The following is a 14,279-nucleotide window of genomic DNA, read 5'->3' as shown; positions in this document are numbered from 1 at the left end:
GCAGGTGAGTACAGTCGTTTCATCCAGAAGTGGGTAAATGAAAAATAGGAACAGAGAGAAATCCAAACCCTGTAGAGACAGACTGGTAGCAACAGCCCTCCTCTCTGTACCAAACACAAACAACACTGCCAGAAGGGGGCAAGTCTCAAAATCCTACCTTTAAGTAAGCAAGTGATGCTCGGCTCAACTCCTATAGCTAATCTATCTTATTGACCACCCTTCCAGTGAAGAAATGTTGCCTACTATCCAATCTAAACCTCCCTTGGTCAACTTGAGGCCGTTTCCTCTTGTCCTGTCACTTGTTAATTGGAAGAAGAGACTGACCCCCACCTGCCTACAGCCTCCTTCCAGGCAGCTGTAGAGAGCTATAAGGTCTCCCCTGAGCCTCCTTTTCTCCAGGCTAAACACCCTCAGTTCCCTCAGCCGCTCCTCATAAGCCTTGTGCTCCAGACCCTTCACCAGCTTCGTTGCCCTTCTCTGGACACGCTCCAGCACCTCAAGGTCTTTCTTGGTGTGAGGGGCCCAAAGCTGAACACAGTGTTCGAGGTGCGGCCTCACCAGTGCCCAGTACAGGGGGACAGTCACTTCCCCGGCCCTGCTGGCCTCACTGTTTCTGACACCAGCCAGGATGCTGCTGGCCCCCTTGGCCACCTGGGCACACTGCTGGCCCGTGTGCAGCCGGCGGTCAGCCAGCCCCCCCGGGGCCGTTTCTGCCGGGCACCGTCCCACCCGCTCTCCCCGAGCCCGCGGCGCTGCCTGTGTGGGTTCGAAGTCCCGCGGGGCCGGCACACGTGACCCCCGCACGAGCCCAGACCCACGGGTACCACCCCCCGCGCCAGCTCGGCGCCGGCACGCGCTGCCCACGGGCGCGTCTCCCGCGGCGCGCTGCTGCCTCGGCGCTGCGGCACCGGGGACCGGCGGCAGCCGCGCGGGGCGGTGCTCGGGGCAGGGGCAGCGAGCCGCGCAGCGACAGGGCGGTGCCGGCAGCAGTGCGCGGGCCGGCCAAGGCCGCGCCGGGGCTCCGCTCCCCGCTGCGAGGCCGCGGCCCGGCGCCACGCTGCTCTCGCCCGCCGGCAGCTCCGCCGCGACGCCAGGCCGCCTCACCGCCGCCGCCACCCCCCCGGCGCGCCGCGCCAGGCCGCCGCCTGCCGCCAACCGCCAACCACCGCCCGCGGCCCGGCGCCCCGCCCCCCTCCCGCCCAATGGCGTTCCGCCGCGGCCCGGCACACGCCGTCACCCCGCGGAGCGCGGCCGCCGGTTGGCTCCGGCGCCGGGAATCGTCACATGGGCAGAGATCAGCCCAGCGCGGGGGGCGGGGCGGCTGCCGGGCCCGGCGGCGGGTGCTCGGCGGGGCACGGCGCAGCGGCCGGCGGCGGAGGCCGGGGCGATGCTGAGCCTGGCGGAGGTCGGCGGGTCCCTCCTGGAGCGGGTGGCCGTCGGCAACCCCCTGTCCCTGGTGCTGGCCGCCTCCGCCTTCGCGCTGAGCCTGGGCTACCTGCTGCAGCTGGGTTACCGGCGCCACGCCGGCTCCGGCCAGGGGGTAGGCGCGGGGGGCCGGGGGCAGGCGGGGGGCCGGGGGCAGGCGGGGGGCCGGGGGCAGGCGGGGGGCCGGGGCGGCCACCGCGGGGCCCGGGAGCGGCCCGGGCGAGCCGGGCGGGGAGCGGAGGGAGGGCCGGGGGGGCCGCGGGGCGCTCCCCTGTGTAGCCGCCCCGGGGGCGCGGGGCAGCGGGGGGCGCAGCCCGGGCGTGCGGGAGCCGGCTCGGGCCGGGGGGCGCCCGCAGCCGCGGGGGCGGTGTGTGACCGGAGCCCTGTGCCGGGTTGTGCCTGCGCCCGGCTGCGCCCGGCCGGCGGTGTCACACGAGGCGGAGGTGCTGGGCGGGAGCGGCTGAAGGTGGCGCCCCGCGGGCGTGCGGCTCCCGGCCGGGCCGGTAACGCTGCTGCTGAGCGCCGCCGTCCCAGCTGCAGTACCCTCGTGCTTGGCTTTCAGACGCCCCTTAGCAAGCATCTTTAGTTGTATTTATTTTCTTTTAACCTCTGCTGGTTTTAAATGCGGCTTGCTCTTACTCTATTTAAAAAAGAAAAGAAAATCACTTTTCCACGGTTGGCTTTTTCACAAAAGAGTTTAAACAGAACATGTCTGGCGTCTCCTCTGTCTAGTTTTTATGTAGATGGACATAATCTTACTACTTTCTGCACAAATTTCAGTAATTATTTTTCTCTTTTTTTTTTTTTCCCTCAGAAACACCCACCTTACATTTCATCAAGCATCCCTTTCCTTGGACATGCAATTGCATTTGGAAAAAGTCCCATTGAATTTTTGGAAAATGCTTATGACAAGGTAGGTGTGTTTCCCACGTGACTGGCTGAGCATATGCTAAAATATTTCTGTGTATTTATGACAATCTCTGTCTGGAGTCTGTGTAAAATCAATTAATTCTCATTTACCGCCTCGAATGTGGAAATGGAGTGTGCAGGGTAGACTCTTGTTTCTTCAGATCTTTTTATGTACATTGTTGTTGGAGAAATAATGTTTTTTGAGGTATCTCTTATGATTCAGGTTTAAAAATATGTTTGTGTATTTGGGTAATGTTCATAGCCAAATCACAACTTAATTAAAAAGCCATTTTCATGATGTTATTTCATGCCTAAATTGGGAACTTTTAATCTCACTCTATTAATCTGTGACCAGGCTGGAATGTAGCTGATCACCTCTGCAGGCAATTTGATGAATTCTAAGTCCCTCGCCAATGTTACAAGGGCTGGTGTATAAAACCTTAGTAGGTTTTATACTGTAACAGCCCAAAAGAAATGAACTAAGGCAGTACAGCCTTAATTCCAATAAAAGAAGATTTATTGATCTGTTTCACAATGTCTAAAACTTTCTAGAGTCATAAGCTTCAATATTAGCTTGGTTAGCTTAGAGAGAGGCAAATTTAGTACATGAAGGTCTGCTGAAGGTGACCTTTAAACTTCAAAATCTTTTGTTGCTCTTAATTATTTATGCATAACTCCAAATCCGGAATTTTTTGAGACTGTGTTTGTAGGTTACTGGAGGCTATATGTGCTTTAATTACCCTGCTAGTTTTTGTAGTGTAATTGGTCTTTCATTTACATTTTTAAAACTAAATGGTTTTAAAATGTGCAAGATCATGTGTGTTCATTATAACGTTAGATATCGCTAATAAATATATTGAGAACAGAATTTAAGTATGGCTTAAAATATTTCTATTCTGATTAAATCTCTAGATACTTCCTAGGCGAGCAAGTGATTTCTGGCAGCCTGTATATATAGAGAAATGAATTTAATAATTTGTGTTGTTCATATTTAAAACAAATTGTTGCCACTTTTTTCCTCTCTTAGTATGGACCTGTCTTCAGTTTCACAATGGTTGGCAAGACATTCACATACTTACTGGGTAGTGATGCAGCTGCTCTACTCTTCAATAGTAAAAATGAAGATTTGAATGCAGAGGATGTATACTCTCGGTTGACCACACCGGTTTTTGGCAAGGGAGTTGCTTATGATGTCCCTAATATGGTATGTATTTTAAGTATGAGTAGAAAAGTCGCATAATTTAAATTCTGAGTAGGCAGCCCTGAGCTCTTGGCTCTGTATGATGGAGTTGTGTGTTCATATGCAGTTCTGGCATATTGTTGGTAAATTGTCCTGGTTGAATAATCAAGACTGAATGTGTTTAGGTTGGTTTATTTACTACATGGCCCTTTGTCAGTATGGATGCTATTTTTTCTTGTTGAAACCGTCTAATCCCACCACATAGAAGAAAAACCAATAAATGAGTCTCTTCATTTTTCCTTCCCTTACAGCACCACTGGCCACAGTTTACTTTTCCCTTACAAGCAAGTTTAGGTCTTCCTTCTGAGAGAGCTTTAAAGAGTGATAATTTTTCATTTATGCCATGCCAAATCTAGATATGGGAGTATTAATTTGACAGTTTGCACCACAAAGTTTGTCTTGCTCAAACAGAAATCAGTCTGTATATGTTCGCTGAATACAGTCTGCCTGGGTCTGGAATGCTGTGTCGCGTGGCATTGTTTCTGAGCTACGTGTTGGCTACTTTCTTGTTTGTTCATGTTGCTGTCATGACAGACTCTTAAGCGGCAGAAGCCAACTTTTCTGTGGATGGCCTTGCTCCACTGGGACTGTGTTCAGTGTATGTTGACGTTTGCAGCCTGTTGTAGAACAGAGTAATCTGGTGGCAGAAACAGCGCTGCGATACACCGTATTTTGGGGTTTTTGGTTTTGGCTTCATTTTGTTTGTATAAATGCGATCATATAACTGGTAATAGTTTCTACAGCCATCAGTACTTTTCCTCCTTTGTGTGCCTCTTCGCTGTCCCCTGCTGAAGATACTTGCAGTGATTGTTGCCCTCTTAATTATGTGCCTATGGGGCACTAGTCTCTTTTCCTCCACACTGGCATTTTGCAGGGATTCACAAAGAATGTATCTTGTTCTTACCCCATTCTTTTGGAAATCTCATTTACAACTGATTTCCCACAACTTCCATTTAGCAAATAAGGAGAACTTACTAGTCGCCTGCTTTGTCGGGAAATGTTAAATGGTGGGTGGACAGTGTCACAAAAGTTTGGGGGCAGGATTGTTTGGTTGTTGGGTTTTTTTTGCACTTGATGGGTTTGAGTAGCCTCTCCCATCCCTTTGTGAATGAAACTAGCAGGACCGCAGCCTGGATGAAAAGTAGGAGATCGCTTCTTGTGTCCTAGGAGACCTCTTCCACAAGTGGGGCCATTCTAATGGACTTGTTTTGCCAATTCTGACCGTTGGAGGTCTTCCTCAAAAAGTCAGGGATGGAGTTGTGGATCTTTTGGAGCTGCTTGAGTGTAGAGGGTACATGATTCTCTGCAGTGCATCTTTCATGTTCTTCTCTGGTATATGCTAGTTTCAGAAAAGTGTCTATGAATCAGATGTCGACTGCTAAGTCAGCCAGTTTTTCTCGGTGTTGTGCTTGCTCTTTGGATTCCGACTGTCGTGGGATGTCTGCTTGAAAATAAAAAGTGCTGGTTTGTCCTTAATTCTGTGACAGTTCATCCACTTATTACACCTGTTCTGACTTTTGCTTTCACACTCTAGAGTTCATGGATGGATTTGAAGGTCTGTCTTGATTCAAGAGCTAGTTCTTTGATGGGATCTAATCTCATCCTTCAGCAGTTTCATAAAATTTTCTATAAGCTCCTCGGAAACAGGCATTTCCTACAATTATGTTCTTCAGGTATATAGGGATGATTAAGGCCTACCTCACTGATCCACCACTGCTTTTTATCTGAAACGAGTCTTTTTCTAGAGTTTTTTCCCCTAGGGTGTGTTTGAGTTCTGCTTTAGTCAAGAGATTAATCTTTCCGTATTACTCAGTATTGTGGTTTAATGTCAGCTGGCAACTAAGCACTACACAGCTGCTCTCTCACTCACCGCCTCCCTGGTGGGTTGGGGAGGAGAACTGGGAAAAAGGTAAAACTTGTGGGTTGAGATAAGAACAATTTAACAATAGAAATAAAATGAAAAATAATAAAAACAATTGTAAGGAAAAGAGGAGAGAGCAAGAGAGGAATAAAATCCAAAAAGGGAAAAAAACCCCCAAGTGCTGCACAATACAGTTGCTCATCACCCGCTGGCCGATGCCCAGCCAGTCCCCGAGCAACAATCGCAAGGTCCTGGCCAACTTCCCCAGCTTATATATACTTAGCGTGATGTTCTGTGGTATGGAATATCCCTTTGGATTGCTCGTGTCAACTGTCCTGGCTGTGGTCCCTCCCACCTTCTTGTGCCCCTCCAGCCCACTTGCTGGTAGGGCCTGAGAAACTGAAAAGTCCTTGACTTAGTATGAGCATTACTTAGCAACATCTGAAATGTTGCTAAAAATCTAAATCCAAAACACAGCATTGTACCAGCTACTGAAAAGAAAATTCAACTCTGTCCGAGCTGAAACCAGGACAGTTGGTCAGTCTTGAGTGTCTGTGGATAAGTCTATTTAGTTCATACCTTTGATATTAAAAGGACTTCTTCCTTTTTATCTTTGCAGATCCAGGTTTCTAAGAAAATTGCCTAGGCTACTTTTTTCCACAGCTGGGGAGGTGCCGGGACTTTGCTCTTGACATCCACTGATTGTTTCTAGTTGTGTGTTTTCCGATGCGAAGCTGGAGAGGTAGCATGTTGGGTTGTGGCCAGAATTCATTCTGCTAGTAGTGAGCTGGTTTTTTGCATAGCGCTACCACCACGACTTCATTTCAGACATCTGCTGGGAGGGCAGTTAGAGAGACATTCAAACTTTCATTGGCGTTCTAGCATTGATGGATCATTCAGAACTTTCTTTTCAGGCCCCCTTCTCTCTGCTCAAGCTGCTAAGTCTCTGTCTCTTCAGTGACTTCCAGTCATGCGTGTAGAAGCACCACCCCTTACTCTTTAAAAGGAAGTAATTCTGGTAATTGTTGGTTAATATGCATAGTCTATATATCAAGTCACATTCACTCTCTGTCTCCTCCCCTCGAGCCTTTTGTTGATAGTTTTGTGTTGAGAGATGCTGAAATGGCAGAGGACGAGTCTGCTCCTGTGTGTCATCCCTGTCTCTGTCAGGCTGGAGATGGAGATTGGCTAGTGTGTTGTAAGGGACAATGTGCTTGTCTCTGCTCTCTGGCACGTGTACCCTCTGACAGACGGCTGGAGGAGTCCCCACTGCATTCACTCTTTTGAGCAGTTTCTAGGAAGTAACCTTTCTTTTTATGCCTTTTGTTTTGTGAATAACTTTATAGGACATGCAGAGCCCTTGGTGGGAAGATGGATTTTGGCATATTACTCATGGTGCAGTGCAGATCTGTAGTTCAGATGCCCTCATTTGTAATCAGGGCTTAAAAATTAATCAGATAACTTTTCTGAGCCAATGTCCTATCAATCCATTGAACGGTTCTCATCAAATAATGGGCTTTTTACCAGTAGGTTTGTTAGCTTTGAGTCTGTTCAAAGGAAAAGAGGAAGAGGTGAGAAAGACGTGAAGCTCACCGTTTTTCTAGGAGGCAGTTTGCTTCCTGCTTCTGTGTCTGACTTCCTGGGCAGTGAGGTCAGAGGGCCTTTGAAAAAAGGTGTATCTCTGGACCAGAGGTAGGGTATTACTGCGTGAGAGAAGATTGATGCTGTTGGGGAGAGGAAGCAAGGAGGGCACGTCACAAGGAACACAGACTGAATCCAGACTTTGCAAGGACAGGTTTGATTACATTTATGGTCATGTATCTGAAGCGTGTTCCATATTTCAGTCTTGAATGTTTCTTGTATCTTCAGGGATAAAGTTTAACAGAGATTCTCAGATTTATTTTTTGTTCTGGTACTGCAAGAGAGAGAACTGTATTTTACTTGGATGTTGCTAAACTTTTGCTTGAAAAACAAAGAAGGTGAAAACTAGAATAGTACCTGTTATTTAAATTTAAGTGTCTGTTGTACACTGCAGTCCTAATCACAATCTCTTTTTAATTCTGTATGTTCTTATAGTACAAATGATAATAAGTTGTTAATTACATCAGTATGATGAACCTTGTACTGACCACTTTTTCTGTCTTGGTTCCTCTAGGTATTTTTGGAACAGAAGAAGATGCTCAAAACTGGGCTAAATATTGCCCAATTTAAACAGCATGTATCTATGATCGAAGAAGAAACAAAGGAGTATTTCAAAGCATGGGGAGAGAGTGGAGAAAAAAGTAAGTGAGATCAGATGCATTTTTCCACCAGTTTTCTGGGAAGGCATTAAGGCCAATGCAGTGTATGGTTTTGTAAATTATTTACTGCAATAGTAAAGAAATTAAAAATGACATAGGTAAAACTGTACTGAACATTGGAAGAAATGTGCAAAATACAGATTTTGTTTAATCAAATTTAAGGCTATTGAAGAATAAAGTTGCTCAGAAAATCACTGAAAGGAGTGGCGCATTATCTTACTTTTGCTTGCTTAGTCAGCTTATGGAGAGTGTACCTGCTGCCTGGCTGAACCATCCTCATTTCGCACGATCTGAGTCAGCCCAGTGTAACCACTTAGTCCCTAGGAAAAGATCCTGCTCTGCAAGCCCCCAGTGGCATAACAGTGTCATAAATATTATTTATTTAAACATATATATTTTAATTAAATTGGTAACATTTATATAACACTTGTATATTTTAATATAATATGGTTGTAATTTATTTTGGAAGTATATAATTTATATATAGAATGTGATAATACAGAGTTTTATGCTTAAAAGTATAAATATTATATAAAGACAAATCGGTGAGCAGCAAAACTAAAACTGGTTTCTCATGCATTTGGATTTCAAGGTTAAGTTTTCATATGACTTCCTTTATGTTTGTTAAGGATTGAGCTTGTGCTGCATGGCTTACTTTGGAAGGTTTACTAGCTCTCCTAGAAAAATTTCTAGAAAGAAATACTTTAGAAAAAAGCTGTTGAAATCAGCAATTAAAGTGTTGATTAAAGACAGACCTGACAGACACACAGAAATTTAAAATCAGATGCTCCGTTCTCAGAGTAAAACAATCTAAAACACTTAAAATCTGTGTCCAGTTACTTATTTTTCTCTTCTGTAAAATAAAAATAAACCTGTAGAGCATAACATCTCGCCTGAAATGCATCTTCGGTAACATTTTTTCAAATCTTTCCTCAGACCTGTTTGAAGCCTTTTCCGAACTTATCATCTTGACAGCAAGTCGTTGCTTACATGGGAAAGAAATAAGAAGTTTGCTGAATGAGAAGGTGGCTCAGCTGTATGCGGATCTGGATGGGGGCTTTACTCACGCTGCCTGGCTTCTGCCAGGTTGGCTGCCTCTGCCAAGCTTCAGGTACCAGAAATAACAGATGAAGCAACTTAAGCATCTTATCTAAACGTCTTTGTTGTTTGGATCCCCCTCCCCACGTTCTTGTTCGTAAGCTATTCTAGATGTCCCAATAAATCCTCTTAAGCATTTTTTGTGTTGCATTGTATAGAGTTGATAATAGAAGTGTTTTTAATTGCAGACGTCGAGATCGAGCGCACAAAGAAATAAAGAATATTTTCTACAAGGTTATCCAGAAACGTCGAAAGTCTGAGGAAAAGGAGGATGACATGCTCCAGACTCTACTTGATGCTTCGTACAAGTAAGCCAAGGGTTTGAAGACTTATCATTTATAGACCTTAGCTTTGAACTATTCGGTTAAAACTGTCTACCAAAAAAAAAAAAAAAAGAAATATTCCCTCATGGTCTGAACTGTTTTTGTTACCAGAAATTGGTCCTAGCTGTAGTCTTAAAAACAGCTTAAAAACCTTACTTGTTAATGGCTGTTCAGATTTCTGTGATTTTCATCGCTGGTCATGAGGTTGTTTCCTTTCTCTTTGCTGTTCGGTAATGATTTTCTTTAAGGCTCCCAGAATGCGTCTCTCCCTCTGTTCTCCCTTCTCCCTACCCTTAGAGCTTTTGCTGCTCCATATAGGGTAGGCAACAAAATAGAAGGAGGAGAAAGAAATACATTAGAAGAAATCGTAAATGCTGCTGTAACTGGAAAACTGATCAAATGAAGTTCTAACATAACCCCCTTTAACCTAGGGATGGCCGTCCACTGACAGATGATGAAATTGCTGGAATGCTTATCGGTTTGCTGTTAGCGGGGCAGCACACATCCTCCACCACTAGTGCCTGGCTTGGCTTCTTCATAGCCAGAGACAAATCAATACAGGAACAGTGCTACACAGAACAAAAAGCAGTTTGTGGGGATGACCTGCCACCATTAACTTACGAGCAGGTTTGTATGTTACGGTATTGCTGCTGGGTATTTTTATACTTCTCGATGCTTCTTTAGAAAGAAAAACAACAAACAAACGTGAAATACAGTCATGTGCTTTGTGTTAGAATCAGTGTGTCGCTGTCACTGTCATAACACTGTTTGCCAATATTATCTCTTCCTCTCCAAAGAAATACGCAGCTTGTTACTGTCTTGTTTTTTTTTTTTTAATTGGTGTTAAGGAAATTACAGTTCCTGCAATGTTTATTTAAGAAACAGTAGTTCTGTAGAGGAGGAAGAGCTTCATATTTCCACTGAGGAAAGGGATGCAGTGTGACTCTGTGCTTTAATTAGGTGTCAGAAAACACTCATGAGACAAATTAGAAGGAAACTAGTCCTATTTGATTGCACTGGTCAGAGACTTTTCCTTCTTAATCGAATCAAATTGGGGAAAAAAACCCATCAGGATAGCTAATGAAGTACATGTAAATATGAGCTGCTTACTCTGTTTTTTTTTAAATTTAGTTTTACGTGGTATAAAAAACACTTTGTTTGTGTTGAATAAACTTGACTTTATTTTGATACATCATTTTCTCTATATTCAGCTCAAGGATCTCAGTTTGCTGGATCGCTGTCTAAAAGAAACTTTAAGGCTTAGACCTCCTATAATGACCATCATGAGAATGGCCAGAGCTCCCCAGGTGAGTATGCTCGTTGGAGCTGACTTCACTTCAGTAGAATGGGGCTGGAAAAGGCCCGGCGGGGGGTGTCCCACGTGGCAGATGGAAAACATGAGTGAGCAGTGTTTGCTGACAGGGAGGGGAGCTGATGTCTGCCTGGGTTGTATCAGTGGGAGTGTAGCTGGTGTTGATTGAGGAAAGCAATTAATACATTGAACTTGGTAGTTGTTACCTTCCGCTGGAATTGTATCCAGTTTTCGACCCCTCCGGCCCCCAGCAATCAACATGTTGATGAAGTGAAGCAAGCAGAGGGCCACCAAGCTGGCAGGGGACGGCAGCACTTGTCCTGTGAGGCTGAAGGAACAGGGTTTGTTCAGCCTGGAGAAGGGAAGGCTTTGGGGGGACCTGGTAACAGCCACGTGTGCACGTGTCTTCTTCAGCAGAACTAACCCTTTCTTCCATCAGTCTCACTGGAGCTTAGTTTGGTGCTACCATTTAAAGATACTTTTTGTTTGCCAGCTACTTTTAGTAGTTATCTTGGAAGAATGTGGCTTGTACTTAAACTTGCTGTTTGTACAAATAAGAAAGTAAAATAATTATTTAAACAATTGTTCCTCCCATAACAAATGCTTTCAATAAATTTAAGGTAACACTTTTTTTTAAAAAACCCTTCTGTAGAAGTGCCAGCCTTGTTAAAGGTTCCTGCAACTACTTGCACATTGTGCCCTGTACAAGTGAAACAATGAAGTATGAAGCTGCATTCATTGTAAATGAGCTTAGGCAAAATCTCTGGAAATTCCAGCGTCGTGATACAACACTTCAGGTAACACTTTGAAAATAAAAATGGGGAAGTTTTGTCACATGTGGAGTCTTGTCTCTTCTCTTGTAGACTGTCGCTGGATATAATATTCCCCCTGGCCATCAGGTCTGTGTCTCTCCCACTGTTAACCACAGACTCAGGGACTCCTGGAAGGATGCTCTAGAGTTCAAGCCTGACCGGTATCTCCAGGATAACCCAGCAGCTGGAGAGAAATTTGCATATATTCCATTTGGCGCTGGTGAGTAAGAGAACACAGCACTTTCCTGAGCGATTGAGTACTGAAGTAGCTCACACTGGTCATCTTGTACAGCACCTCCCCACACTGTAGTGCCCAAGGATCTATTTTTTTCCTTTCTGTTCCCACCTGAAAATTTTCTTTATGTGAAAGCGCTGTTAAAAGAATGAAGTAAATTGAGCAATAGCTGTATATATCACTCAAAGTAGCAATCAGAACAAATTAGGTCAGCATGTGTGATATTTGACTTGTCTTTTCAAGTCAAGGTAAAAACCTGGTAATACAAAGTCAGTTTTAGGCACAGCAAAAATGTGGCAGTTGTGACTCCATGCCCAACAGTTTGCAAATGTCACCACAGCAGGGTTAAAGTCAGCATCTTTTCTCTGTGTTGCAAATGCTTCTCCGGCAGTACGTGAATTAATGCTTTGTGGTGAACACAGAACAACACAATCTCATTCAAATGACTCTCAATCTGTTTTATGCAATGGCAGTTTTTATAAACAAGACTTTGGTGCATCAGAGTTCCATAATGGTTTGTGTGCAACATCAGAGCCTCCTGTTGTTTAGAAAGAAGCAATTACTGGCTGCAAAAAACTTTCAAAGTTAACTTGTTGTCAAAAGTGGTTTGATAATATGTATTCTAAACTGCTTTTTATGGCTTTCCTCCTAGGCCGTCATCGCTGCATTGGAGAAAACTTTGCTTATGTTCAGATTAAGACTATTTGGTCTACTTTGCTTCGTTTGTATGAATTTGATCTCATCAATGACTATTTTCCAACTATAAATTATACAACCATGATACACACCCCTAATAACCCCATTATCAGATATAAGAGGAGGTCACTGTAAATTCTGTAGCTAAAACCTTACTTGTGTAAACTAAGAGACTTTTGAAGAAAATTGTCACAAAATGGGTGGCAAATGGAAGCTGTTGCAGCTACTGTTAACAGAAAGCAACAATAATTACCAAATGCAAAGTCTTTGCATCAGTTTTGTTTGCTGACATCATTTAATGCTGCTGTGTATAATTGCTTGTTCTACACATTTCTCATTGCATTTTTAAAGAAAAAGTGTCTTTATTGGTGTAACACTTTTAAGGTGCATGCCAGCTCTTCAAGGTGAAGAAATAAGTAATTTCTCTAAACAGAACTGTTTGCTTTGGAAAGATAATTGAAGATTATTTTCCACAGATAGTAAGAGGTTAAGACTGCATACTGTACCTCTGTGTCCAATTGCAGTACATCTGTCAGGGAACAGGCACTGCAGGGGAATGTGATTCTGTTCCAAGCCAACAAGGTATGGTTTTGGCTAATTATTTTTAAAAAATGTTACTGTACAGCTGAGCAGTAGGCAAATTGTTCACAGAGACGAACAACTTAAATGTCTAACTTGAAAGCAGTTGTAAAATGCTTAGGTTCAGAAAGAAAAAAAATAATTCTTTAAAAAAGCCTTCTGAAAGTAGTGATCTCTGGAAGCTTGATGTTAAGTGTGAAAGTAACTGATAATACAGATGTTGATTTGGTAAATAACATGTTTGTGTATAAAATGGTCAAAAGTTAAGTGAAACGGCTGAATTTTGTCCCCCTTTGTAATGACTAATGCAGGATTGTGAAACGGCATTTAGTTCAAGAGTGGCAATGATAAATAGTAACGAGCTCTGGGTTACAGGAACTTTGAATTACATTTATAAAAAGTCTTCTTGTGACAGATTTCTGTGCTCTACCCTGTCACTTCTGAAAAGCTTTATGAAGAAGAGTGGGTCTTGCAAGGAGCTTACCCCCCCTTCATCAGTGCTCACCATAATGGGGGTGTTGCCATCAGGCACAGCAATGGTGGGAGTGCAACAGTCTTCCCCGGCAGCCCTCCGGGATGTGACCAGGGTCTTCAGGAGCCAGGCTGGTACCTGTCCTCTCCTCACTAGCAGCAGTGTCTTGGAATCCAGAAAAGTAAAGCTGCCGCAAGTAGGAGGAGCAACCTTTTCCGTGGGAATAAGGGAGTGGTTCTTGAACACAGTTAAAGCATGAAGTCATCTTTTATTTCAGTACTTTGACAAAATACCCATAAAATTCAAAACTTCTACCATTACAAAAATAGGTCTCTACAAGTGATATTCTGTCTGCACTGCCAGTAGCAAATATTACGAGAGTCATGTAACTTCAGTAGCCTTGCCAGAAAAAGTGCAAGTAAACTTCGCTGAATGTAGCTCAATTTCATTAATACACAAGTTTCATCTTCGCCCCCTTTTGATAAATACACACTTGATAAGTTAATCATTTAAATTAGCATTCCACAAATATACATGTAATTTAATGAGGTGGGGGTTCGTCGTTTGGGTGTTTTGAGGGGTTTTTTTGGTTGTGGGTTTTTTTTTTCTTCCATGATCACAAAGTGCCTATATACATAAATCCCAGTCTGCGTGGGCGTGCCAGGATGGAACTGTATACAATTGTATAGCTGTGTTCATATTGGTCCCACGATATACACATTGTACAGAAGCATAGAAAGAGCACAGATCTAGAGAAGGCAATCCATTAACATCACTGCCAGTGATAGAGATGTTGAAAGGGCATTATTATCTTCTCATACCCAAGTGCAGCTGAGTGTACGAAGTTGAACCTGTAAGATGGAGAGATTTCCATTAAGATTACTTGAGGATTCACAAATGACATGTTATTCAGCTGAAGAAGCATGAAAGATTTCCCATGGGTAATCTTTCAAGAACAAAATTTCCTCAAATGATGGATTTTATGCTGAAGCAAGACTTTAATACAGTAACTGCAAA

At 44.0% G+C, this 14,279-nt stretch overlaps 2 protein-coding genes across 10 annotated transcripts in view; one reads left to right on the top strand and one right to left on the bottom strand.

Annotated features, from left to right (window-relative positions):
- The first annotated feature begins 1,306 nt into the window (after positions 1-1,306).
- LOC102048344 (lanosterol 14-alpha demethylase) lies at positions 1,307-13,206 on the top strand. Its single transcript, XM_055706587.1, has 10 exons — positions 1,307-1,540; positions 2,240-2,338; positions 3,362-3,538; positions 7,591-7,717; positions 8,672-8,846; positions 9,022-9,141; positions 9,588-9,783; positions 10,368-10,463; positions 11,332-11,500; positions 12,168-13,206. The coding sequence occupies exons 1-10, from the start codon at positions 1,388-1,390 to the stop codon at positions 12,344-12,346; spliced, it is 1,491 nt and encodes a 496-aa protein (XP_055562562.1). The 5' UTR covers positions 1,307-1,387; the 3' UTR covers positions 12,347-13,206.
- A 299-nt stretch (positions 13,207-13,505) lies between these two features.
- Positions 13,506-14,279, bottom strand: part of AKAP9 (A-kinase anchoring protein 9) — a 120,793-nt gene continuing 120,019 nt past the window's right edge. For all 9 annotated transcript variants that reach the window (XM_055706577.1, XM_055706582.1, XM_055706580.1 and 6 more), the window contains one exon: positions 13,506-14,113. In XM_055706577.1, the coding sequence (XP_055562552.1) occupies positions 14,070-14,113 (44 nt within the window). In that variant the 3' untranslated portion in view covers positions 13,506-14,069. The remainder of the gene's footprint in view (positions 14,114-14,279) is intronic.

This window comes from Falco cherrug, chromosome 4, assembly GCF_023634085.1.
Source record: "Falco cherrug isolate bFalChe1 chromosome 4, bFalChe1.pri, whole genome shotgun sequence".
Classification (NCBI taxonomy): Eukaryota; Metazoa; Chordata; class Aves; order Falconiformes; family Falconidae; genus Falco; species Falco cherrug.
The sequence above is the reverse complement of the archived record's forward strand: the minus strand, read 5'-3'. Positions and strand labels throughout refer to the sequence as shown.

What these genes read in the sequence shown, in the direction of transcription:
- LOC102048344 (XM_055706587.1), top strand. Translation starts at nt 1,388, where the DNA reads ATGCTGAGCCTGGCGGAGGTCGGCGGGTCCCTCCTGGAGCGGGTGGCC. An exon ending in ACGCCGGCTCCGGCCAGGGG is followed by an intron (nt 1,541 to 2,239) that starts GTAGGCGCGGGG and finishes TTTTTCCCTCAG; the next exon opens with AAACACCCACCTTACATTTC. An exon ending in CTGCCTCTGCCAAGCTTCAG is followed by an intron (nt 8,847 to 9,021) that starts GTACCAGAAATA and finishes TTTTAATTGCAG; the next exon opens with ACGTCGAGATCGAGCGCACA.